General features: G+C 28.3%; 1 protein-coding gene across 1 annotated transcript; it reads right to left on the bottom strand.

The window, feature by feature from the left end:
• Positions 1-21,096, bottom strand: C15 (homeobox protein C15). Its single transcript, XM_035088266.1, has 3 exons — positions 20,134-21,096; positions 9,679-9,907; positions 1-269 (listed from the first exon to the last, which is right to left on the bottom strand). Exons 1-3 carry the CDS (start codon positions 20,858-20,860, stop codon positions 32-34), a joined length of 1,194 nt encoding a protein of 397 aa, XP_034944157.1. The 5' UTR covers positions 20,861-21,096; the 3' UTR covers positions 1-31.
• Positions 21,097-27,729: the final 6,633 nt, after the last annotated feature.

A 27,729-nucleotide genomic window follows, 5' to 3' on the forward strand; every position in this document is an offset into this window, starting at 1 on the left:
CTGATGATTATTTTAGAATTTATCCAAAAATTTAGCAAATTGGCTCTGCAAGAGCTTGTGAAGGTCCATATGGTGGGGCCCATTGACTAACTGAGTGTCCAAGAGCTGGCGCAGTCGATTGACTCTCGAGACTTGATACTGAAGCATTGGCTGCATGACTTGCTATGCCTCCAGGATAACCAACTTTGCCTAATGCTTCAGCTTGAAGTGAAAGCATCAGTCGATTTGCTGCTTGTCTTTCAGCTTCTCTTTCTTCAGCTGTTTGTCGCCTGAAACATACGTAACTTTTTCTTTGATAAAGTTGTTGATGTATCAGTCTATGAACACAAGTTTATTATAAATAATCTTAATAACTATTTTATTATTCTTAATTAAATCTTTAAATACTGTTACTAAACACGATGAACAATGTTTGAAGAAGTTTCATTCATTTGTAAATCATGAACAGGTCCAATAGAAAAAGTAGAGTAGTTGATATCGTTTTCAGCAAAATTTAGAGAATTATAACCATTGAATGCTATTTGCTATTGAATTCTGTTTATTAGTTAAATAGAAAAGTTAGTTACAAGTATGAATATATCAATGACTCATTAATAGGAATAGTCATGTCTATTCTAGATCTATAGATATTCTTGGACTCTTCTACAGATTTTCCTGAAGATCTGATAAAGATCCATCAAAAATTAAAGCAATTTCTAGTTATCTTAAATAGAAAATATCAACTACTCAACTGGTGTTGGTGTCTTATGATAGCACCATATGATGTTAACTACAACTATTTCTTGTCTTCCACGATAATTATTATTTAAAAAAAGAACTAATGTTCATAGACCAGGTGTCTAATATATTTTATATATTTACAAAAATAATTATAAATTATTAACAAATCAATTAATTTATTTTGAAAAGATTGATGATTTTTCAAGTGTTTTGTGCATCATTTAAAAATAGCTGATCACTAATTGATGACTCAGGCTGTTTGTTAATTATTAATATGATGAATCAATACTAATTAAAAAATCTTCTGAGTTAAATGATAAAATGAACAAAAAAGATAATTTATTTGATTGCATATTTTAACTGAAATCAATGCAGCAAAGTGATTAATTAAAATATTATCTCACAAATGGTATCAGTAAAAATATTTATTAATCAGTTCGAAAGTGATACATTACTTTTAAATAAACAAATGTATTCATGCATGACTGCATGTAATTAACATTGCAATAACAATTATAGATAAAAAAACATTTACGGTTAAATAATTAATTGGAAGTAGTATATACATATTCATTTCAATAATACTAATTCTTTCCGATAGATAAATATATATTTCTCTTGTTGAATATGTGCTAGTTAACTGAAAAAAGGTCTTGGCGAACCTTTGGAAGGAAGTGAAAAAAATGCTTTTTTTTTTTTTATTGAATAATTTCTGGTAAGAAAAAGAAAGGATTAACATAAAAATGGAATATATCATAATTTTTATTATTTGTAAAGTAGTTGGATATTAGTTTCTCTGAATATTTGAACCAATTTCTAAGTTTTCCAAGAGTAATCATTAGTATAAAACTGGTTCTTCAAACGCACGAGCAAGTTAATAAACGATATAGGATATATATTTTCTGCTGCTGTTACAAAGAGTCAATCAAGAAGAAAAGAAATGGTAAAGAGACTATGCGGTTCAATTCGTGGGTTTAAAGCATCATTTGTTACCCTGGAATTATCACCAAACTCTGTTGTTGATGGTCCTGCTTTTTAGCAAAGATTCATATGTGTATCTATTTCATGGTTTTAACTATGCTTGGCTTTCGTTTTTACCATGAGACATCTTCCTGTAATTTAACTTAGCTCCACTCATTTTTTACGATCATCGCGTGTCCGTATTTAGTATTTGCGGTTTAGACTATACTTGGACGATTATCGCGTCGGACAAATTTGAAACCAATGTACTACGCGTTAGCTAAAATTCCTAGAAAATTTAAACTCAGAACTACCAGTAGTATATTATTAGACAAAAAAATTACACACAGGACTCTATACCGACATATTTATAAAGAATACACAGTTTAATATAGAGCACTGACTTTTCTCAGTATCAATGATGATAAAAATAAATACCAATGAAATATAATGTATCGCACGTTTATTTCTTATTTAAATGGATTTTAATTAGTTGAAGGCTCATGTTATTCACTCACTCGACAATAAGAACAGGTTTGCCAATTATTAATTAATGTACAAATCTATACTGATAAGTTTAATCAATCTTAAAAGGAACTTTGGGGATTAAAAAAAAGGTCTGTGATGGATTAAAAATTCTTGGGTAATTAACTTTCTTAAATTAAAACTGCCAATGATGAATTCTTGAAAATGTGATAGACTTTGTCTAAATCTAATGTTCATAAATACTTTTTAAATTTTTTTACTCAATATTTAGCTTTATTGTTGTCTCTACTTTAAAACTGATAACATTTTTTTTAATTTATTTTAAATAAATTACAATGTGTTATTATTTTAGAAATGAGTAATTGTTTTGATTTATTGTTGGTGACATGAATAAATAGATCCATTCATTGAGTCACTCCTTTGTTTTAAAGAATAAGTGAATAAACAATGATTTAACTTGGTTTTTAATTATTGAAGCAATCAATAAGGTCTGTAGATTTAAATTTCTTTAAACCTCTCCTGCTGATGATTTGATGTTCGTTGAACAAATCAGCTGTAAGTATCTTAGGATGGATGCTTATCCTTGTTTTGAACGAATAACATTTTGCTAGCTAACTTGTTGGGACACATTCAGGAATTTGATTATTATACCCAAGAAGTTGAAATGTTCAATTAAATTTTATTTTAATTGTTTTTAAATTATTTCGCAATAAAAAAAAATTAGTTAATGATTGTTGAGTTGAGTTATATTGAAATGAAACTTTACAGTTTTCTGAATGATTTAATTCAAGAACTTTTTATTATTTCAAAAATTTATTACTCTTTTTACTGATTATTCTCGAAAAATTTTAAAAATGGCTTATCTTTATTGGAGTCATTACTGCTTTGAGTTAACGATGCAAGAATTAAAGTAGAGACAGTGAAAGAGTTAACTGTCGGAGTAAACTTGATATATACTTAATGTTATAGAATAAAATGAAATAACTATAAAATATGTAAGTCAATTCAATGCTCTACTTTTAATCAGCTTTAATCATCAAACGCATTACATTTTATTTTTCTTTCATCAACGAGATATACATTTTTTCGTATAAAGTATCGTGACAAATTTATTAAAATAATTTAAACGATGAATGAGAATGAAGGAACTTGAGGTTAATTGAATTGAGTGATAATTGGAATGGTTTCAGTAAAAAATATTCTCAAGTTTTTTCTTGATAAAGCTGTGTTATGTTTTAATATTCAAACTCATCAAGCTAATAGGTATTTCAACACTTTTATTTCATATTGCTGAAGTTGAGGACTGATTTTAAGTATTTTTATTTTTAATATCATTGGTTTATTGATTTATCAAGTGACTTTTCATAGACTCAAAATGAAATTTTAAATTATTCATCATTAAATTAATTAACTTCAAAAATTTGAAAGTTTAAATTATTAATGAGTATCAATATAAAATTATTCTACAATCTCAAAACAACTTGCCAAGCAAGTACAATCTTTTGTTTGAGTAGTAAGTGAGATGATAACAACAGTTCAATAATGTTTTGACGTTTCAACATGTTTAGGTGTTAAACATTTTATGCTTATTTAATTTTTCTGACTTTAGCAAGGCTGACTTACACCTCGTAATAGCTCTTTACATTTCAATTTTCAACACTAAACAATTTATTTATATCAATTGTTTATAATTTAAAAATAAATCTAAAAATGTTTTTTTAATATCCAATGAATTGTTGAGATTTTTTAATTGTTTTTTTAAATACAAAATATTTTCAAAAGCTCATATTGAGCTTATTTTATTTTTTAGTGTTGTTATATTGTGATCAATCATTTATTTATTCAAGAAAAATTGTTTATGATAAATTGTAGGTTAGTGTGGGTTGAAGAGCAATTGAATTTATTGATCCACAAGTATTCTATGAATAAATATCGTTCCTAAGTATTCTGTCGATATATTTCGAGCCTCAATATTATGTATAAAAGCTCAACCTGTGATGGAAACTGTGATATGAAAAGATCGAAGTGATTCAAGCGTTTGAATGTGAATGTTTGACAGTTTAAAAGCTAAGGAGGAGCAGTTTTGCCGCAAAGTCAAGTGAAAAGGGAGCTATGAGGGGTGGGCCACGAGGGAGCAACGACAGGGGGGCCAGAGACTACATAATGTACGGGACAGGGCCAAGCTGTTAGGTATCTGAATTATTGAGACCAAGTTATCTCATCCGTGCCTACGGTCATCTCGTTATTTTACACGGCATTCAATGCTACACAGCTGCCGTCGCTTCTCTCCAACAAAATAACTTGAGCTGTGTATCGATTTGAAGTTAACTTTTTTTTCTTTGCTTTAAAAAGAAGATTTTCGTTTAAAAGTTTACTAGATTAAATTGAGAATAATTGTTATTCTCTTCTTGTAATTGAAGTGAACAATCAATTGTGCAACGGAAATGACTACTTGAAAGAAAATGTCATAAAGTTGAACTGATTTTATTTGAAATGGATTTTTTTCTTTTACGTACTAAGTAAATTTTTAAACTAAAGTATTTATATTGAGATTAATTTTTTTTTCACTACATTAGAATTGAAGATTATTAGACATTGAAACATTGACTTTAATTTTAAAAAATTGATTATTTGCCTAAAATTATTTGAGTTATTAGAAATCAATTTACATTTCGTTTATTTAACCCATTAATTCCCAAGGGTGAAAATAAAAAGATTCTTTTTTTTTTATCATTTCATGTTTTTCGAAGTAACAGAAGATAATTAATCAACATGTGTATATTTAACGTAAAAATGTCAATTTTATTTCCAAGGATCCTGGGCCTTTTTTTTTATAAGACCCAGAGAGATCGAAATATCTTGAAGCAAAACAATCTTCAAAATCTTTAAAGAGAAATATTTTTAATAAATATTGCTAAAACAAATATTTAGTTTTTATTGTAGAAAAAAAGCATCTGATTCAGTCATTAATTAAATGGAAATAGCATGCTTTCATGTTGATGGTTTATAATTCACTCACATTTCTCAATTCATTATTTTTATGTTAAAAATTGAGTGTTTTTTATCTCCAAAGATTAGATTCATAAAAAAATTCAAGTTTTTTAATTTTATGGTTTTGACTGGTTTCCAAACTAGTTTTCTATAACCAACTGTTTTATATCAATATTTTTAACGTTTAGACAATTTTGAATAAATAATTAAAGCTCTGTACTTTAATGGAAATCAGAATTACTCATCAATATTCTAAATTTAAAACTATTTCATTTGTAAAATGTAAATAAATTTCAATTTCCAATTTTGATGAATGAAGAGGTGTTTTTAAAAACCTAATTAAAATAGAACTCTTTTTAATAAACAGTAAAAATTTGAATCTAGTTGATGGAAAAATTTTTTATCAGCTTTCTAACAAAATTAGAATAAAGAAAATGAATATAAAAAATGGAATGATTTAAACCTTTTAGTAATAGATAAATAGAAGGAGAATGTATTAAAGTGTCAATATAATATCAATGTATAAATTCAATTACTTTGAAATATTATCTGCATATAATTATTTACTATCATTTCAAAGTGCTTCATGTAATCATGACATTCGTTATTAAATCTATGAACATATTCATTTTCGTTTCTATAAAACCATTTATTTCTCAATACTTGACATTGTAAATGAAAATTACATGTACTTGAATAGTATTTATCCTGACATTTCACAATTTCTATTGAAGATTATTAAGATACACTAAGAAAAAAATTGATTGTAAATAAGTAATATTTTTTTAATTGATAAAATAAAAATTTTAAATAGTCACAGTGAATTATTTTTTTATTTTAAGATCAATATTTATAATAGAAAAGAAAAACAATTATTATAAATTATAGATACATTTTTAATCATTGGGTCATATGTGAACTTTAATAAATATATTTAGATAATCATTTAGTAATAGATCTTAGTGCAAATTGATAAGAATTTTCTATTCATTTTTTTTTTCACTAAAAATACCAATACTAGAATTCTATGAATTAATTCTTTGTATTGATGTTTATCTGCTCTATTTAATCAAAGGGAACATTTTCTCTATACAATAAGTGTTAGATAAATTAATAATAACATTTAATTTACCTTTAACTATATTCGCACGACTTTACTATGCTAACAAACTACATCTATTTCCAGTGTAGGTAAAATAAATTATGTAAATAATACATCATCACGCATAGGAGGATAGATCAATGGTAAATATAACTCTAGGCGAAATGTTAATTTATTTCATGATTAAATGCTAAATATAATAATGATAGAAAAATAGCTTCACTTATCGTTCAAATTTCAGGTTTAATTTTATCCAATAATTATTCCATTTCTTTTCAATCTTATGAAATAAATAAAACATTTCCTGACATATTTATAAAACATTGTGTCATTTTTTCTTCAAGTATAGAAATTAATATAAATAATGGAGTTTTCGTTTTGACTGTACAAAATAATTGTTATCCTGGATTACCTGAAATTGTGTGCACCTGTAGTAAGTACACAATAAAAATGGTGTCCATCATGAAGTCAACACGAAAATCCATTACTCCAGGGTCTTGATCGTAAATTATAAAAGGTATTATATGACTTCATAATAATATTTGAGTGTAAAAAATTCCCGACAATTACTTTAATTTCATTCAAGTCATGGCAACATTTATCTTCTATGATCTCTGAAATTTATTTCAAGTTCATACCAGTGGCTAATGATATCTCAATATAATCATCATCTTCTATAGCTTCAACGGTTTTTGAAATTACTTGAAATGTTATTATGAAAAGAATTTTATAGGTGTAAATATTAATATTTACCTAACCACCATCATTGTCTCATAAAAGTTGCTAAGAATCTCCTTGATGATAAATTCCTTTTTTGATGTAAGAAAAGCAAAGAGGAGAAGAATTGGCCAATGAATATTAATAAAATGGAGTTGAATAAAGATATTATGATTCAGGGACTGTTTGGATGTAGTGTGGAATATTCCTTTGGATTATTTGATTATTTTTTATCATCAGAAATGTTGAAATGCTTTGGAAATGCTTTGCTCTAAAATAATGATGAATATGTAAGCTTCAAGACTCTAATAGGTACATTTATATTTATAAAAGCAGAGAACAATAGCCCTTCAAGTATAGCAAATGGTTTCAAATCAAGCAATTCAATTTTAATGTAAAAGTAAAAAGTAAAAAAAATAATCAATGAATTAAGTCTCTTGTGTTGGAGTATTACTCTACAAATTTGATAACTTCTTGGAGGTCTTTTAGAAAAATACTTTTAAGTTTTGTCATGAGTATCAGCGATATCTTTATAGCGTGGATATCGGAAGCTGTTAGATAGGTCATCTCATCAGGCGGAAACACCTTTGATACAAAAACTAAGAGAAATTTTAATCCTTATCTAAATGATGTGTTTTTGTCCTTACTTATCTTGGAATGGACTGCATGCGTCTTTAAGGAATGGATATACATACATACATATGTATAGGTATATATACATAACCAGATTACCTTTTACTTATTAACATACTGAATATAACTATGAGTTTTTATCTGTTCTTTTTTCCGAACTTGAATGGTCGAAATTTAGCTTATATTATTTATGTGTTGATAGTGAAACTGCTTTGGAGTCAAATGGTTGTTTCTTTTATTCTTTTCAATCAAGTTATGGAACTCCAATGTCTAAATTATGGATAAAATGGAATCAATCCTTTTAAATAATGATAAATTACTTCTACTACTGTTGATAAATGTAATAAAAAAAAATTGGAGATCAAAAAATCATGATCAATTGAATAAATATTTTTTTTTATTCAATTCCATCAGTTATTGACTTAGTTTGAGATTTAATTCCAATTGGTATATTTCAATAATTTATTCAAGTATTTTTCTTTCTCATCTTTAATTTTTCTAACTCAAATGACAGAGTAAATTATTTTGCTGAGGCATTTAACAGGTTTAATTTTAATTAAAAATCAAGTCTTTTCAAAAATTAAAGTATTCTTAATATTTTTTTATAATCCTACATTTTGTATTCATCACCTAAATAATACATACTCTTTACATCACACTAGTACAGCAACAAAAATATTTGTGACTGTAAATTAGCACTTATAAAGTCCCACAATTTAGAGATCAATATATGCTTGACCTTTGTTTTTATGTAAACGAGAACAAAAGTGTATAGAAGTATTGGAGACAGTAACACCACCCTATTCTGTTAATAATTATGGAACTTTAAGCAATGAATGAGTTGTGAGTTCACAAACTAATCATAAAAAATTCATATTCCTGAAAAAAACTCCATCATAAAAACTAGTTTATTTTATGTTATTAAAGACTCTTTGAATGCTAGCAGTTCTAGTGGGTGAATTAAATTCAAGCTCTTTAAATTGCATAAATTACAATATAACAACAAAAATGGTATTTTTTTCTATTATATATTGTAGCATAAATAATTATTATTTTTTCAATATAATTGTAAAGTAAAATTTAAAAACATAGCTTTAAGGGGTTGAATGTATCGCAAATCCAACATAATTAATTTGTATTATGTTAATAAATATTTTCTGAATAAAGTAATGACTCCTGATGCATTGAGCCAATAAATGACAGAACTAAGCATTCTAACTAATTTAATTTATACTTATGTAGTTTGCTGTACATTGGAGTGTGAATATATTTAATATATCAAGATGAAAGGATGAGTACTTTTTTCTATGAGTCTTCGATTACTATTAATATGATTGAATGAATGAATGATCAAGTTAAAAAAAAATCTTGAGTAAATCATTGAAACTTATTTATTTCAACATTGTTGTTAAATATTTACCTTTAATAGATTTTTGTTTAACGATCATTTTAACCACGAAGTGATGATCTATTTAACTCCACTTGGAAACTCCGTAAGAGTTCTATTTCTAACAAAAAAAAAAGCTTTAAACCGTACCTAACGTAACGGTTTATAGCTTCATCTATTTATTCTGGATTGGAGCGCAACCCGGTAGTAAATCTATCCTACTATCGATAGGACTATGCACCTACACAATGATTGGTGTGAGAAGAAATCTCATTCATACTTGATACATTTTTTTAACTCTCGTAATGTCTCAACTTGAAATGTTTTCAATGATTATTCGAATATACTTCAAACTCAAGTGTGTGATCTTCAAAAACATTACACTGTAAATTTAAGTGCATTATTTTTAGACATTTAAACGTGTGAAATATAAAGTAACCCATTTTCCATGGGTAAAAAGCGACTAAAATGGGTAACCTTATATTCAATACAACAAAGTTTATCTGTGTGTTTTTTGAAACACTAAATCTCAATCACACCCTTGGGTTTGTAGTGATAAGTAAATAGAAAAGCAGACTTTTTACTTGTAATTATATTTTAGATAAAAGACAAAGTTAGTGAGAAAAAGAGACTTTTCAATGATGCTTAATAATATATAAAGAAATAAATAAAAAATGCTCACCTCCATTTAGTTCTCCTATTTTGAAACCACGTTTTCACCTGAGCATCTGTCATCTTCAGTGACTTGGCAAGGGCTGCTCTTTCAGCTGAAGCCAAATATTTTTGCTTATGAAAACGTTTCTCGAGTTCAGCTATTTGCAACCTGGTGAAACTCGTTCTGGGTTTCTTTCTTTTCGGTGGTGTCCGATTTTGATAAGGATGTCCAATTCGTCTAGGAAAAGTACCCGCGACTGTAAAAAAAGAGAAAAGAAAATTTTTTTTGTTTTCAAATCTACTAAATAAATCATTTCTATCACTAAATGTCATCTGCTCAATTCCGAAGACAAGGGGCTGGAGATGACAGATATCTGTCATCGAATTGATGACACTTTATAATGTTTTATTCTGATGGAAGGATCTAAATTCCAGTATCTAAATTTATGTCTTGAATAATCTATATTTGCATGTTGAGCACTAGAAAATCATTCTTCTCTATATATCCCGATGGGGGTGCTCGTAAAAACAAGATGGCGTCAGTCGCCGCAAAATGGCCGGCATAAATAAAGGAGTCACAAGTTGGTCGAGGTAGCTGTGAGAAGAAGGTTAGGGGAAGTCACCGACGGCATTTAGGAGAAGCCAAAGTTTTGTCCCTCAAATGTAGTGTGCACGTTAATGCTTGAAATCTATAACAGAGATTTATTTCTCACAGGATAATGGCTTAAAAGTACAGCAAAATATCCTAAAATTTTATTCACTACACATTCACGATCCATTATTTATAAATAAATTTATCTAAGGAAATATGTAGATTATGGATAAATAATAAATACCGATAAAAGTAACGGTATATAAAAGGAATAACGTGAATTCATCAGATGAATTTTCTGACCTAGTGCGCTTGAGACAAGACCTTTGTTAGTGGAACACTTCCAAGCTTAAGTGAACAAAATGAGTCAGGTCGGTATGATTTGAATGATGCAATCGGTTTGTTAATCTCTGTGACAGAGTCTTAGCGAAAGTCATTATTCTCCTGCTCACGTTCAGTGCACGGTAATGAAGATTGTGGCCTTCAAAGTAAATTATTTTCTTTCAAGATTCTCGGGCTACTGTCACAATATTATTCTAGTGATGAGATTTATAAAAGATACTTTTCGATATAAATGTTTTATTTTTCTAATAAACATTCACATCATGATTAAAATATACTTGTGATTTTTATCGAACATTTTCGATCATTTTTTAACTATTATTGATGGGTGAGTTTTAATGAACACTAAATGGAGTTTATCTTAACTCCAATCTCCATCAATCGAACACATTTAATTGAAAGAAATGCAAGTATTTAAATATAGTTGTTATAATTATAGCAGCATTTAAATGACTTAAATGCAGTTTGCTGTTTAAAGTGATCAAATGTGAAAGGTGGTGCAATTAATATTATTTGCACACTTCCTTTTTAAGATGCAGTTATTTATGTTAACTTGATAAATTTAGTTGACTTTTTTTTTCTTTGTTTAAGCTTTTAGTGATTTAATATTGGTTCATGGGTATTCCCTTGTAAAATGTTAAATGACTTGTCTAAGGAATTCTGGTTTATCCAGAGCTTTTAAATGAAAAATAAAATAATTTTTATTTTTTTGTAATTAATTTAAATACTGTTTCATGTTAAGCATTTAAAATAATTTCAAAGGTCTGTAGAAGTACATTTACCATTTCCCTCATTAAAGTCGTTGCAGTGCAAATTTTAGCATGTAACTTTACGTACTTGGAATGTGTCAGAAATAATTAAAATGCGTTTGAATGATTTATGCATTATTTTATGAGTTAATATTACTTCATAACTTTAAAATATTTTACTATTTGCTACATAAAAAATTCCTCCAAGTAATTTAAGAATGAAATTAACTTTTCTTTACAAAAATAAAATTATATTAAATGAATTATTTTGCAATTAAAATTTCGAATACGAGAAGCAATTATTTATTTGGAAACCTTTTTTAAGAATTAGAGCTTTGAAGGTCGTAGATTTTTCAAAATCATATATCATATGATTACTCTAGCATTCTATGATAGAGTTCAAGCATGGAATAGAAAGTTTGACCTAACATAGACTTTTTCCCTAAAACAGTTGACTTTTGTGGTTACTGGTGACTTCTACTAGTGTTATATATAGATTATCTGTTATTATTAAATGACATATCATTATATGCAAAAATAATTTACATTCTTGAACGGAAAAAAATATTGTTGATTACAATCAATGACGTTAATTCTGTCAGACTATTGTTATCTGACTTTCATGTCTATAACTACTAGTAGAATTGAAATCTTTGTAATTTAAACGGGTTAAATATTTTTTAAATGAAAAACTATTCTAGGTCATATGTTGACTTGTTATTGTATTATTTGAAGTGAGACTTGGTTAACAATTTTATTTTTTTAAACAAATAAAAAGTGTTTCAGCTGAGCAAAGGGGTAATGGTTGAATGAGAACTGGAAGCTACATTGAACACACTTGTTTCATAGAAGAGATTTATTTAAAGAGAATTAAAGCGAATTAAGCTATTAATTAAGCGATTAAAGAGAAATATTGCATTTATTGTCTAGTATTTAATTATTTATAATAATTTAAATGATTTTCTGAATAGCAGTATTTTTAAAAAAAGTTAAGATTTATTCTTCTAGATTTTTATTTTCTTATTGGAATTATTTTTTAATTTTTTATGATCAAATAAATGTAAGTAATATTGAATATAAAAATATAAAAAATGTGGTATAAAAATTTAAAAATAATTTTAAAGCTCCATAAATTCATGATAATTATAATAGCACAATTTTTCCCATGGCATAGAAGAATATAAACATTGAAGACCCTACTGAATAATGCCTCAGGTCGTTTTCGTCTTCTTCAATAGCTTGAAGAAACAGAACATCTTTCACACGAAGGGAAGATAGTTTGTGAGAAGAAAAAAGATGTTAAGAAGAAAAAAGTTGAAAAACAAAATAATTTCTAAATGATATTCCTCAAAAACTGTATTTCTTGGCTGAAAATGCACAGTTTTATTTTATTACATGTAATGGGTAAGAAAAAGTTATGAGTGTATAGATAACCATATAAATTTCAGAAAATATTGAAACATCTTTCAGTAATAGTTTCTAAGGAACTCGCGCAGTGCATTCTACGCATCTGCCTGTCTTGAACCCTCCAGATGGATTCATGGTTGCACAGATATATCTATACAAACCTTTCAAATTGCACTAGGCTAATTATTAAAGCTAAAGATCTCAAATTTTTGGAAGCGCGTCAAATGAAAGGAAATAAGCAAAACAATTATTCACTATATATTCATTTTTGATGGATTAACTACAAGAATGGGAAAGAGAAAATTTTTAAATTAAGAAGAACAAATTTGGTTTCATATTAAATCTTAATTAGGTTTTAAAATTTTTAATTTTTTTGATTTTTTAAAATCAAAATTTAGAATAATCACAATAATATATTCATTTATTTAAACTTATGATAATTTTGAACCAAATATCAAAGCAAAATTTCGTTAAATTCAATCAAATATTTTATTGCCAACAATTTTTTTGATTAAATGAATATTATTTTGCGTAGCAAGAATTTTTTTCTCAGTATAAAATTCAACATTGAACAATTTACTGATAAAATTGAAATTCCTCGAAAGCATGCATTAACTACATTTTTATCAAGTTCACCAACTCATCAAGCAATTAAGAATTTTTCCAAGTTAAAAATCGCATCTACTAAGTTAAGTTATTTTAAATTCTTCATCTTACTGTAACTTCAACTCTTAATTAAGCCATTTAGTTGTACTCCAGTAACAATGTGTGAAAATTTCTATAATTATAATCAAAGTATTTATAAAAAAAAGCATGCCAATGAATAGCAATTAAAATAATGACAGCTTGACTTGCACCCAATCACAATAAAAGCTTAGAGTATTTAAATGACAAATTGTGAAATGCTCAGTATTTACCCCCACATGTTTATAGTTTCTCAAGAGTAAAATTGATTTTGTAAAGCAAAAAATATTAACCTGTCTCGTTTACGCTTGAATTACATTCACGTTATTACTTGTTAAGTATATCGTGAGTTTAAAGACTGAAGAAAAGTGTACATAACACACTCCCTGCACGTGGTTAATTGTAAATTACCAGAAGGGAAATAAGTATTAATGCGCTTCATGCATAGAGAGTATAAATATATGTCTGTCATTGAACATATATTCATGTAACTGGAAGAAAAATTTACCAAGAACCATCGCGTATTAATCATTGAACAGGATGTCGTGCATTTTACGGTTACTTAACTCTTTTTAACTACTCTGCATCAGCATATATGAACTAAGTGTATACATAGTGATAAGATGAAGAACACGTACACCAACAACAACAACTCAAAATTATATACATTGTTGAGGAAATGTACATGAAAATTTCACAAGATTGTAATTAAACTCTTTCAAGTATGCTCTATTTTATAAATAGCATAACTGTTTTATTAAGTAATTGTTTATAGACGTCAATGACGTGTAAAATAGCATGAAAATATTGAAATTCTAGGTTAGACTAGTCAGGAATAGCTAAAAAAGGTTAAAAATAAAATGCAGAAATTTTTTGAAAACATGTAATTTCACAAAAACGTTAATATTATGTTGTTTGATATATTTCAATAATTTATGTGAATAAGATCGCCAAAAATAGGTTATTATTCGAATTCCTGCATCACACAAATGGTCATTATTAGTTATTTTTGCAGAAATTAGATCTTATTTTCATAATAGTATATTATTAAACCATAACGCACTTTAAAAAAAATTTTTTTTGTTATTTTTTAGATAAAAAATCATTTAAAATAATTAAATAGACTAAAAAAAATTTCAATATTATTATCTTTATATTTATTTTTGTTTATTTTACTCCAAAAATGCATTTTTTGTCAAGATTTTTAGTTTGTATTATCGGCCATATTTTAGGTGGATGACTGCCATTATATGGAATGCATCCAAAATGTTTCTTTTGGCAAGACATTAATTTTCAAGAATTTAAACTAAAAATAAATATTTTTCCAGTAAAAGTATTGTTTATTAGTGGATTTTTATTTATAAAATATTCTTATGCAGTTTATAATAATTTTTTTGCTTTAAAAAACTGTAAAATTAATGTTTTTCTTGATTCGCATGAGAAACTCGTATACGAATGAATATTTTAAAACTGAAGAAACCACACTGCGTTTTGTGAGAGAATAGAATAGCTGAAACTTGTTTCTTGTGGTTAATTTTATTCCTACAAACGATTATTCACACCTTCCACTTAAACGACCGAAATCACTATTAACTCACCTCTAAAACGTTTCAAAAAATACAATAATCTTAAATATTCAAAAATTGTTTGCTGTTGTCGGTGCATTCGAAAACGAGTCTTTTTTTATTTGGCTATTTCATTTAATTTAGAATGCGTTTAGGTAAATTAAAAGGCCTATTTTCTAGTTTAAAATTCGTTTCAGGCAATTTTACTTTTCACCAAAACAATTCATTATCAAATTAATTAACAAATTTTTTTTCTTTCAATATTGGCATTTTTTTCAGAAAAAATTTGATTGTGGTGATCTGATTATCAAATTGATGTTCATTTTATTGTTAAAAATTATTTAGAAGGAGTTTAAAACATTTAGATAAATATTTTTTAATTCACTGAAGCATTGACTCCCAATATTCATAACAAAGCTTTTTTTAAATTCACCATGACGTTATCTCCATATCGATTTCTCCAGGGAATTTGGAAAAATCGCAAATAATATGGATACCGTACGTTTAAACATATCACACTGAAGAATAAATATAGACCAGAGGTACACAAATCGATTGAAACAACCAAGAAAAAAAAAAGAGCAGACAATACTTTTCCCGAGGTGATTGGTTTTCTCCCCAGAGACATTTTGTTCACTAACTGATTTTCTGTATACATACCAGGGAGATGAAGTCAAAAGTAACATGAAAAAGTTTTTAATTTATTCAATCCCAATATTTTATTCAAAAAATCTATCAGAATCAATCTCCAGTTATGGTAGCAGTGGAAGTAGGATAATTTTTGACAAGCTTTTCTCATTGCTCAATTAATTTAACACTTGATACTTTTCTGTGAAAAATCAGTGACAGAATATGATTAATATTACCGAAGAAATTGAAATACATAAGTCTGTATGTACATAGACAATTATTAGTACTATATAATCCTGCCAACGAACTCGAACTCGGCTGATGAACTGCAGCAAAATTAAACTGAACTCGTGTTAATAATGTAACTCCTCTTCTCTACTATACTAGTAAAGTCTAGTATATATGATTTTCGCCCTAGCACATGGTGTATAACTTGTGAGTGGTGGTAAAGTGATGATAGACGCTTGCGCACCCAATTTCGCTTTTGCTAACTTTAAGTACTGATAACCCAAACCCGACGCTAACATGATCAGTCAACACTCAACCCCATTTTGTTGCCTAGTATTATTATCTACCTGAGATTAATTACTCAATGATATTTTGAATAATTACTTGTTGAAAACAGAATGTATTTGGTAGATTTTGATGTCATTAATATTTATTATACATGTACAAATCTTCATTTATGCCTTAAGAAAACACCCCAGGAATAATAGTAAAATAATGATGTCAAATAGAAGAACATGCAATAAATAATATTGTCTCTTTTTTTTTTATTAAGAATTTATAAGTGATTTCAATGAAGGTATAGATGCATAGTAGGCTGATAAAGCTGATGATTATATAGGTAATTAGCACTTAATTGATCCTAATTAGATGCAGGAGTTAGAGAATGTTAATGGTATGAATATTTATGATGGATCCAGGAATCAGGCAGTGTTTTTTTAGAATTAAGTATAAGAAAAATGTAGAGATGGGTTATTAAGTGAAAATTGAGTATTAGAATAAGTCGCTAAGATAAACCTGAAAATATCTGTATTCACATTCATATATTTTTTAAGCTAAACATCAATAGCTTCATCTGTTTACATTCTTCTGGTCAGCACGATCCCCTGAAGGCTGTAGGAACAATTAAGGGCTGTAAAAATATCTCTTTTTTTATGCTATTTACAAAGTGTTAAAAATTCGTGCTGCACTATTTTACCAACAAAACACAGGTTTAATCATAGTTTGTTCAACCTTTCTGAAAATAATTGAACTATTTTAGCATGCAAGCTTCACTGTGATTGCTTACTCCATTCTATTATGACATTTTAACGCTTTGAAAGAAGAGAAAATTGTTTTTAAACAGTTTCTAATTTACATTGGTTGTTGATTTTCATTCATATCTTCAATATGCAAATTGGAGATATTTTATTTCTTCTCTCCAATATGAGAAAATCATGAATCACTGCAAATTAGCTGTACTTTATGGTCTGACTATTCGAAAGTTTTTGTACGATTCTGTTGCAATAATATCTTGCTAAATCTTGATACTAAAATATTTCAATAAAACTTTTTCATTCAAAAATATTTATTTCTTATTACTCAAAATTCCTCAATTGTCATGAGAATAAATTAAGTTTTTTTTGATAATTAATAATATTATTTAATCAACAATAAAATTTAGATAAATAAAAACAACTCCCAGTAGCTATTTTTTTTCATTAGAAAAATTTTAATTCCTTTTTCATCATGTAGATGTAATCTTTATGCTCGTAATTATTGAATAATAATCACAGTTATTATATTTTAATTGAGTTTATCAGCTATATCCTTATTGTGATAAGCAAAATTAATTTATCAATTATGTAATGGAAGGTGATAACATTTCTATGGCATAAGTAATAAACAGATTTTATCAGGATAATATTTATTATTATTATAATAATAATTATCTTCAATTATTATTCATACTAGATATTATTTTTCATTTTATGGCCGTGCTTTTGTTTTGCAAAATAGCATGTTTTTTTTCTTAATTTTTGGCTTTATTATGTCCTCACAATTTAGTATAAAAGTGGGAAAAAACAGTTTAAGAAAATTATTTCTATCACAGCCAATGGGATTCTTCTTTTAGGAGTCATTTGTGCCATCACGCAAAAATACTCCACTTATTTTGTCGTTTGAGCAATTTTGCTGCTACATGAAGAGCATGTGCATGGTGGCCTGAAGAAAAATGGAATTTTAAATTGCGATGAATGATTGGAGTACTTATGGCAAAGTTAATTAATATTTATGATTCACAAAATATTCTTTTAATTTGATAAAATTCTTTACTCAATCATTGGCTCAAAAAAACAGTCATTATTTATTGATGGTAGATCCAAGTGCTTCTAAAAAATGCATTATTTATGTTCTGTTAATTTTCATTTCTACAGTTCTAAAGGCCTAAAAAAGGATTTCAAATGAATGGAGATATTAATCATGCAGACCTAATTTGATTGTTTAGAATAATAACATGAAAATGATCTAGCACTCATGCAGGCATAAAATTCTAGTAGAGCGAGTATTATTGTGCACAGCCATGTACGTGCTTGATGTACTAACTTCTGGTGTACTTTATTCAGACATGAAGCTGTGCATACTTGTACTTATTCTCCTAGTGCCTGATAATCTCCATGTTATTTGCTTCTGATAGATGCAATTTCAGAAGGCTGAATGAGGTTGAATAACACTGTAGATAAAACAATTTGTTTGTCATTTTTTTTGATTATTTTATAAAGATTTATGATCAAAAGTATTTATCCAGTCTTTAGTTGATTGCTGACTTTTTATGATTATAATGATTGTACCATCAATATAATTATTAATAAAGTAATAAACAAAAGCAAACACGTTTCAAAATGATAAAATAAATTGATCTATAAGCATGAAAAAATTTCTTACATCAAACGAATTGATTTTAAATGATTGATGTTCCTAAACAGCAGTTTTGATTTAGGATTTTTTAAAAATTTTTTTTAAGGCATTGAATTGTACACACTAGAGCAATGAGTTAACAATCAAAATCAAAAGCTCTTTTCGAAGAATTATTTAACCAGAATCCACGTGACTTTATTTAAATAACCACATGAAAGAAATCAGAAAATTGTAATGGTTCATTGTACCTTACATTTCCTTTGCATTCATCAGCACTGTACATAATGTATAAGTATAGTTAATATCATTGGGTATTTCATCTGAAGTATATGGAGTTTATTGCAGTGGATTCTGTTTCAGGTTTTAGTCACGCGATGCTTTTTGCTGCTTCTTGGTACCCCGTTATCTCCAGCTGGAGGCAAATCTTTGCGCCACGAAAATATCATCACTATTCATTATAATGATTCGCTGATTGAAGCTTCGGTTATAATTCAATGTGTTTAGATATGATAAATCGGTATACTGTCAATGAGATTTTATCAAGGAATTAATTTACACCTTTTAGATTCACGAGTTTAAAAGTATTTTTATTACTTGTTTATCTATATCGTCACGAATTTTAAAAAAAGCAATGACATAATACTACAACAATTGTATGAATAGTCTTTTTTTCAAACAAAATATTACTTTTCATAAATATCTACTGTTTAAATGATTTAAAACAACGTGAACAATTTGTTTGAAAAGTGTAAATAGTAGTTTAGTTATTCAAAACAAATATCAATAATTTAATTGATGTACTAATAAAACGATGCTTACTTGATAGAATTAAAAATTTAGATAATTGATTTTATTCTTTGTTCGAAAGTTTTTTTTTTTAATTGATTGATTGAATGAAGTCACATCAAATTTTAACCAACTATTTTTTTCACACACTAATAAATAAACCAGTAATGATAAATAATTGGAAATATTATAAATTTTTAGAAAAATATTCATGTGAAATGTTTTAATTTTTTTTTTTGGTGATGGAAAGTTGTTTTTTTTAATAACTTTCAATAATTGTAATTTGAACACTTTCCAAATCATTTGAAATAAAATGGTAAGTATTTGATTACTTCTTAGTGCTAAAAAAAATATTTAAATTTATTTATTTTCTCCAGAAATATCTACGTGATCTAGTACGATATTACTAATTATAAGTATTTCCAAGAAATTGTTGTGAATTCTATAATTATAATCATTACCATCAGAATTAAATTTACATATAAAACATGCAAATTAAAATAAACTATACTCAATCACATCTTCTTTAGAACTTGGTTCAACAATAAATCATCACCATCAGGAGCTTTCTCAAAAAATTACACATTCCACTGAAAAACGTTTAAAGCATAAAACAAATTGGTACATCATCCTCTATACCTGCACTCAATTCAAAAAAAAAAATCTTCTGTAAGTAATACCAAAGGTGGCAATAAATATCATAAATACTTTCACGTTTCTTATGAAAGAATTTTTGCAGCATATACTTATCATTCAGAAGTAAACGTACAGTATGAACCAAGTATTACATATAATTACAATACAATTTAATACAGTATTATATTTACCAGCAAGTCGATCCTTCAAGTGAGAATGAGCCTGGAGAGGATGTGCAGCAAAATTAGCGAGAAGACTGGCACGATGGAGACCAGCAGCAGCAGCGGAGTGTTGATTATGCTGGAGTGCCTGAAGGCTCCAGGGTGGTATGAGAGCTTGGGACGGAATGGCAGAAGTTGGTGGTGCATTTGGACCAGGTGGTCTGTGTGCAGGAACTCTGATAACACTACTGCCAGTATAAATAAGGCCCGAACCACTAGGAAATAGTCTAAAAGGTGTGAGCAGATCAGCTGGATGTACTGAACTATGTGGATGTATTTCCGGAGTACTTGCTGAATCATCATCATCCTTATCAGACATTTTTTCTTCCAATTCATTGCCCCACAATCTCCTTTCATCTTCAAGATTGGAATTCCGGTTACTGTCATCCCAGTTCCACGTCGACCGTCGTTCCTTGTCACTTTCTGGATCATCAGAGCTTGGACTCTTCGGATTATGCCCATTGCTTTCACCAAGAAGACGACTGATGCTGAAAGGATGATTTCGTGTTGACGATTCACCAACAAGTGTCTTCGCGTGTGTGGGCAATGGTGAAGTAGAACATTCCGACGGGACCTGGTCGTGTCGATTTTCGCCAATATTTTGGTAATTTTGCAAACTACTACAACTCCGGGAATCAAGCTCATCAACATTTATCTCCTCAGAAGGATCTATATCACTGTCTGCGTGCTCAGACATCTTGCAATAATTAATACCTTCTTTTGATCACAATACTTATATTAAAAATAATAATAACAACAATTACTCTTAATTACAGTCATTTCGGCTATTTATTTTTGACATTGAATCATCAGTTAAAAACTCTCGGTCACTAACTGCCCATTATATGACGAATGTATGGATCATTTTTCCTTATGTCAAATAACTCTCATTTAATTAAATGATTATTAAAGGTTAATAACAGGTCGCTATTTTTTTTCAGTTCAAACGATAATTATTTTTCGTTACACTGCTTCTATTACATACGATAAGCAAAGTAATTTGGAAATTATGGAGTACATACGTGGTCGACCGCGAATAATTTTTTTTTACATTCGCTGGTGTATCGTTGTCTCGGCTGCTCTTTCACCATTTTATGACCCATAAACTCTCACAAAGCTTTTCCAAGTAAAGTGCCCCCTATTGTATTATCTGTGCAGTCTCTATATACGTGTATTTTACCAATAAATACATGTACTCTACCTCACTTGTTATTACAACCTATCATTCCAATGATCGTTTTCGGGTTTATGTTGATAATTGTTGCTCTTCGAATTGCACTCTGGTTTACTTAAATTTCATCGCAACAAGAATGAGAAGAAGAAGAAAAAAAAATAAACCAAGAGAAAGTTTCAAAAATTAATACTGCTTTTAAAAAATACGTCGCCATATACACCCACAGTTTTTCGAGTATCCATCATTGTTATTAAATAAAAATACCTTCTTCTTTCTCTTTGATTGACACCTGTCACTGATACATCCTACTTGACACTCAATGATTAAGTAACCGAATATTGTTATAATTCGGCAATAAAATCCATGTCACAGATAAAACAATTAAACCACTGAGTCTAAAGAGTTTATCAACATTCACTTAAGCCGATAAAACACTAATAATCCTCAGGATCATTTACCTGAAGAGGCTAAATCACGGAGCAATGCTTCAGTGATGCAGAACCGGTATGCTCGGGCCGCCGTAGTAAAGTGAGTCCCCCTTGGCTGTTCTGACAGCTCAGAACTCGTGATACCAGGTGGTTATCCCCTCCGTAACATTCAGTATAATCGAGTGGCCCACGTTTCACACGAAACGCCCACGCTGGATCACAGGCCAATGGTGGAATTGCATGGAACGCCCTGGTCTTTGCTGATTGGTTTAAATCAAATTGATACCTATTTAACATTTGAGTAGAATGTTGCAGGCGATCGCCTGTTTCTCCTGTATTATTTATTGGCTCTGTTATTTCTTCCTTTCTTTCTTTCTTTCTTTCTTTTGGATCTCGAGGTTTCTTTTCTTTTTCTCGTCTGCACTTTCTTGCCTACGCTCTCTTATTCTTGTTTTCTTATACTAAATTACCCTTATACCTTGTCACATTACAAGTATGGTAGACAAGCACTGTGACTTAATTACGTATATACGTATAGGGAACACTGTTGGTGCGCCGGTGTAAAGCTTACTGTAACTACTGAATCTATACTTGATGCTATTTCTGCACCCCGCTGTGCCTCGGCATCTTTTTGCTCTTATGATATATACTTAACCTCCCCTTTTATTCGTCATTTCTTCACTGCTTCTGTTACTGGCCTTTCACTCGGAGATATAATCACTTTTTTCACTGTTATGCTGTAGGTACCTGTCGGTAATATTAAAGTGTTGTAGTTATTTATAATTTATAAATTATATGTGTTGCGGCACTTTATATGGTGCGTGTTAAAGTTTATTTCAATCTATCGGATATTGAATTTGCTTTTGGAATTGGGAAAATACTGAGAATTCTTTTAATTAAACTCATACAGATGAAATTATTTTATTGCTAATTTTGTAGAGTGAGTTTGCATATGGTATTTTATAGGAAAAATACATTAAAAGAAAAATTTTTAAAATCATGCTGAAAAATCTTGATTTATGCAATTTTAAATTACATTATTTTTTTATTTTAATTTATTATTAATTATTGTTATTTAAATAATATTAAATATTTAAAAAACAGAGAATGTAAACAATTGTTTAGTTTTGCATGAACTTGATCAGTTGGAACTTTAAGCAAAGTGATTAAAAAATTTCTTCGTTATTCATAGCACAGCAGTGAGAAAGAGTAATTTATATGAGAGATGTGTTGCCTAGAAATCTTAATATTCAATTTGCAGTCCATTGCAACATGTAATAAATCATGAACAAAGTATTTCTTATTTTATGCTGCTGTGAATAAACCGAAAACATTAATAAAGAAATAATATACGGCATTAATTGTATTATTTCTTTATTGATTAATGGAAAAAAGTGGATTATAAAATACTTATTGGAGTAAATTTTTCTTCAGTTCAGAATGGAGTATATAAAAATCAGTATACAGATATAATTGAATTAAAAATTCCAATCCAATTAGGGTGAATTGATTGAAGAATATAGATTTCATTAGTATTAGATTCTTTTCAGCTAGTGTTTGTTAATATATTCCATAAATGTGACAGTTTAATGAATTTTAATCATTAAATTTAATTTGTCTATTTTTTTTTTAATCAATCCATTAAATTTTAGCAATCAATATCAAACTTATTCATATTAATATTATTCAAAATAACATTTTTATTTATTAGAAAAATATTCAATATGTATTTCATCTGAAAGAATAATATATTTGAAAGTATTATTATTAAAAATTATTTACTATAAAGTTTTATATTTTTAAATGTTGAAAATAAGAAAAAAAGAATACGTTAAAAAAGCTAAACCTTTGTCTCTGATTTCAGGTAAGACATTTGATAAAACGATTGAAAATAGAATTAAAGCAAAAACTTGGAGAAAAGTATGATGTAGGAAGTAATATATCACAAGATTGAAAGGATGGGAGAAAGGTATGCCCAGATAGTTTGCAATGGGTGTAGGGAAACGACGGATGACACGCAAACACTATAGATCTGAGAATTTGAAACGAGGTAATAACCCGATTCGGGTCTTCAAGTCTTTGGAATAATGCAAGAAAATTGTCCCTTGACTCGTTGGTTTCACTACGACCCCGATCGAGGATCAATTTAGTTGTCAGGAATCCCCACGTCACTTAGGCGTTTTCACCAGTGACAAAATAATTCATGCCACCCCTTTTGCACGAGAATATAGAGTGGTAGAAGACGAAAGAGTTTACCTCTCTTTGGTGAACTGCACAGCATTGCGTGAAGGAAGGTAGAGAGCTTGTAGATGGAAATTATCAAGATAAAAAAAACGAAAAAAGTTGATTCGTGATAGGTGAACGTGTTAATTTTAACACTTAATACGTTGTAAAAGTGTCTCATACTATATTATGGATACTTAAAGGATACTTCCAGCATAATAAATATAAAAATCAACAATAATTATAATTAATTAGGAAATAATTATTTTTTTAAATGTTCCAACTCGCAGTCGTAAGTGATGTTGGGTATTTTTATGCCATGTTATTACTTCGCTAGTATTTCAAGACCAAGTGAATCCACCTTCTCGTGACATCAAAAAGAAAATTAGTTAATTGCATATTTACACTTCTGGAATACTTAAATGATACGTTTTTAGCTCCATTATTACCTTGGAACATTGCTGAAACACTATTTATCCCACGCTAGATGTAATTCTTAATAATTATATTAGAAAACATAATTAAAATAATAATTGTTTCGATATTTGTAATAAACTGAAATATAAAACTTAATTGAATTTACAAGATGGTTATAATGAGTTATTGGAGATAGTTTATTTCAATTCCAGTTGAAAAATGAGTTAATAAATAAAATAGAAGTGATTAAAAAAATATTGCTTCAGAAATCATGAAGTTTCTTTGAATCTAGGGTAATGTATCAATTAGAAGTCCTTTTGCTCATTTCTTGAGAAGAATCTTCTTTCTCATTTACCTAGATTAGCTATGAAATTTTGGAGTTTTGGATGATAATTGATTATAGTGAAGCTTTTAAAAAGGCGAAAATGTATTACATTGTATTATGATGATTGGATTTGTGTCAAAATTGTTCTAAGAATATTTTTTATTGGTTGCATTTTTTTCAAATCTAACAAATGTATATTTGATAGTATTGTTATTTCTTTTAACTACTAGGTACTGGTTTAGATAAAAAGATCTCTCAGCTAGCAGGTGATGCTTTTAATGAGATTCGTTATAGCTAACAAAGTCAAATGTTAGTTTCATTCAAGATCTCCATTGTGTTCAACTCCTCGTGACTTTGCTCCAAAAGTAGATTAGTAAATATCTACTATTTTGGAGTAATTTTTACCATTTCATTTTTAAAAAGAAATTATTGTTAATCAACAATATATAACTTTAAAACTATTCCTATTGAATAATTACAAGTGATGTCGGAGCATCATAAAAGTAGAATTAATTTTCTTCAACGATGAAAAAAGAAGTTATCAATAGTTGAAGAATTCCTATCGTTACAGTAACATTTTAATAAGATGATGCCATAGTGATGCCAAGTGAACATTGTCAATGTTCCCTTTAATCTTTTGATATAAAACAGACGCGTCAATTTCTCATGAACACGAGCTGACTGCACGACACCTCGTTGCTTTAACTGGAAGCCTAGTACATAATTCCCTTGAGCCAGACCCAGGGGAATGTACCAGGTCGTGTGAGCAGAGCACCCCTCTTATACACTCTCTTGCTTTTGTTCTCGTTGTTACGAAGCGTTTGAACCAAAAGCTATTTTATACCGATTGGTTTGTTGTGAAATTTAATCGGAGGGGTCGCCAGATCAATTGGTATTTTCAAGCTAGTGAAACTGTTGTATTGTACATACAGACAGATCAAAGGCGTGTAATAGATGCCACGAGTCTCAGTTACAGGTGATTGTAATCACGATTATATTCATATTATCATGTTATTCATCATTAATGGGCTGAAATAAATTGATTTATTTTATTTTCTCTTTGAAAATAATTCAGTTTGATTTATCCCATCATTAGGTAGATTAGATGGACCTGATAAATTAAAACATTATCAAACCATATACCAAAGAAAAAATTTGTGTTGGAGTTGATGTAATTAATATATTAGAAAAAAAATTCATTGAAAGATAGCTTGTCATAGAATTAAATTATCGTAATTGAATAAAATACAATAGAGTTGAAAGAAAGCTGTGATTTAATTGAATCTTGAAGAGATGAGTTTTGATTAGTTGATGAGAAAGTTGCCAGTTACCTGCCCATATAGGGTATTCCTGGTAAAGTGCTATTTAGTTATTTCCCACAACTAGACCATCATTGGTTCCTATGTACAATGATGGTCCAATCGCAACTGGATTATAGCTCCATACCAGCAGGAATGTCCTGTATGAGTGATAAGAATGAAAAATGATTCATTCCAGGTTCAACATTTGGTCAAGGTTTTGAATATAGTTTCAATACTGGACCAGGAATGGATCAATCTTTGTTTTTACTAGGGTTTCCTACCAAAGTAAGCTTTCTTCAATTATTGAAGAGTCTTCCAAAGCATCTATTAAATTATTTTCATTAGATACTTTCATACAATTGATATCATTTTTTCAATATCTTGAGCATAACTCTCATGTAGAAATATTTATTAGCCAAAGGAATTCAATTGAAATCATTTAATAATTTACATTAATCCAATGCCTATTTTATTAGAGATCCAATAGTAATAAAGTAATATTTCAAGTTAAAACATTTACATTTCTGACCTACAATGGACTCAATTCATGTTATCATGCACTTTATTGTTTTTCTACAAAAAAAAAATGTTGATAATAATAATTTATAAATGTAGTACAAAAATATTAAAGTAATGATGAATTCTGATTCATACTCTTGCTATTACAATGAGCAATTTTAACGAATCACTTGTTATTCACATCTAAACGAAATGAAGTTTGCAAAAACAGTCTTTATATGGATCTTTCCTTTCGCTCAAATAGAAACACCGCTTTCAATGTACTCATTACATTTCAACCTTGGATGAATTCAGTGTTCTTTATTATACTTATGCGCCTCAAGGCACTTGAGGAAATTAAAAAATTCTCCATTATTGCAATTTTATTCGCGTATATATAAGTTAAATCTGGTGGATATATATGGTCTGTGTATGAACGAATTCGAGAAAACTTTATTATATATTATTCGTAGAATATTAACCGTAGTAGAAGGAAGTTATAATAATGCTCCAACTTCTATTATTTCAAAAATAATTTCGTTTATTAAATTTTTAGCATTGAAAGGATTTTTTAAAAAATAAAATAGACTTTTTTAGAAAAAATGTGTTCATTAAAAAATGTTTAGTTAATAATTTTTAACAATAAATTTAATGTCATAAAAAATTCATTGTCATTATAAATCTAGAATTGTTTTGAAAATATTTTAATTAATATTTATTAAAAGCCATTATTGTCATTTTCATCACAACTTACATGAAGGTAAAAAAACTCCATTTTTAATTCAACAGGAAATGATGGAAGCCATTTTCAACAGAAAAAACATGTTAAGGGTGTAAAAGAAGAATTATTATGTTATATAGTGTCGACACATGACACATACAATTTTCTGATAATATTTTTTATATAAAAAAAAAGTGTTGTCCAATGATAATAATCTGGTTATTATAAAGACAATTGCACACGGAAATATTTAATCTACATTGTTTTCCGATAATAAAAATGGCTTTAATATATATCCGGTATCATATGACGTGAACAATAAAAATAATTTCTGCATTCAAAGATCAGATTTTCTCATCTAGTTATTTAATTCAACTAAGTTCAACTGAGCATAAAATATTCAGCATATTTATACTAACATTTTCTTGCAATAAATTTTAGGCATCAATTACTGAACAAGTACCGCCAGTCGTCCCACA

This window comes from Chelonus insularis, unplaced genomic scaffold (genome assembly GCF_013357705.1).
Source record: "Chelonus insularis isolate UGA/USDA-ARS -01 unplaced genomic scaffold, ASM1335770v1 contig_493_pilon, whole genome shotgun sequence".
NCBI lineage: Eukaryota > Metazoa > Arthropoda > Insecta > Hymenoptera > Braconidae > Chelonus > Chelonus insularis.

Bases quoted from the DNA above. Each gene is read 5' to 3' on its own strand.
- C15 (XM_035088266.1), bottom strand. From the start codon at position 20,860: ATGTCTGAGCACGCAGACAGTGATATAGATCCTTCTGAGGAGATAAAT. The intron at 9,908-20,133 runs GTAAATATAATA...CTTTTTTTACAG, and splicing joins CTTGAAGGATCGACTTGCTG to TCGCGGGTACTTTTCCTAGA. The intron at 270-9,678 runs GTGAGCATTTTT...CGTATGTTTCAG, and splicing joins AATAGGAGAACTAAATGGAG to GCGACAAACAGCTGAAGAAA.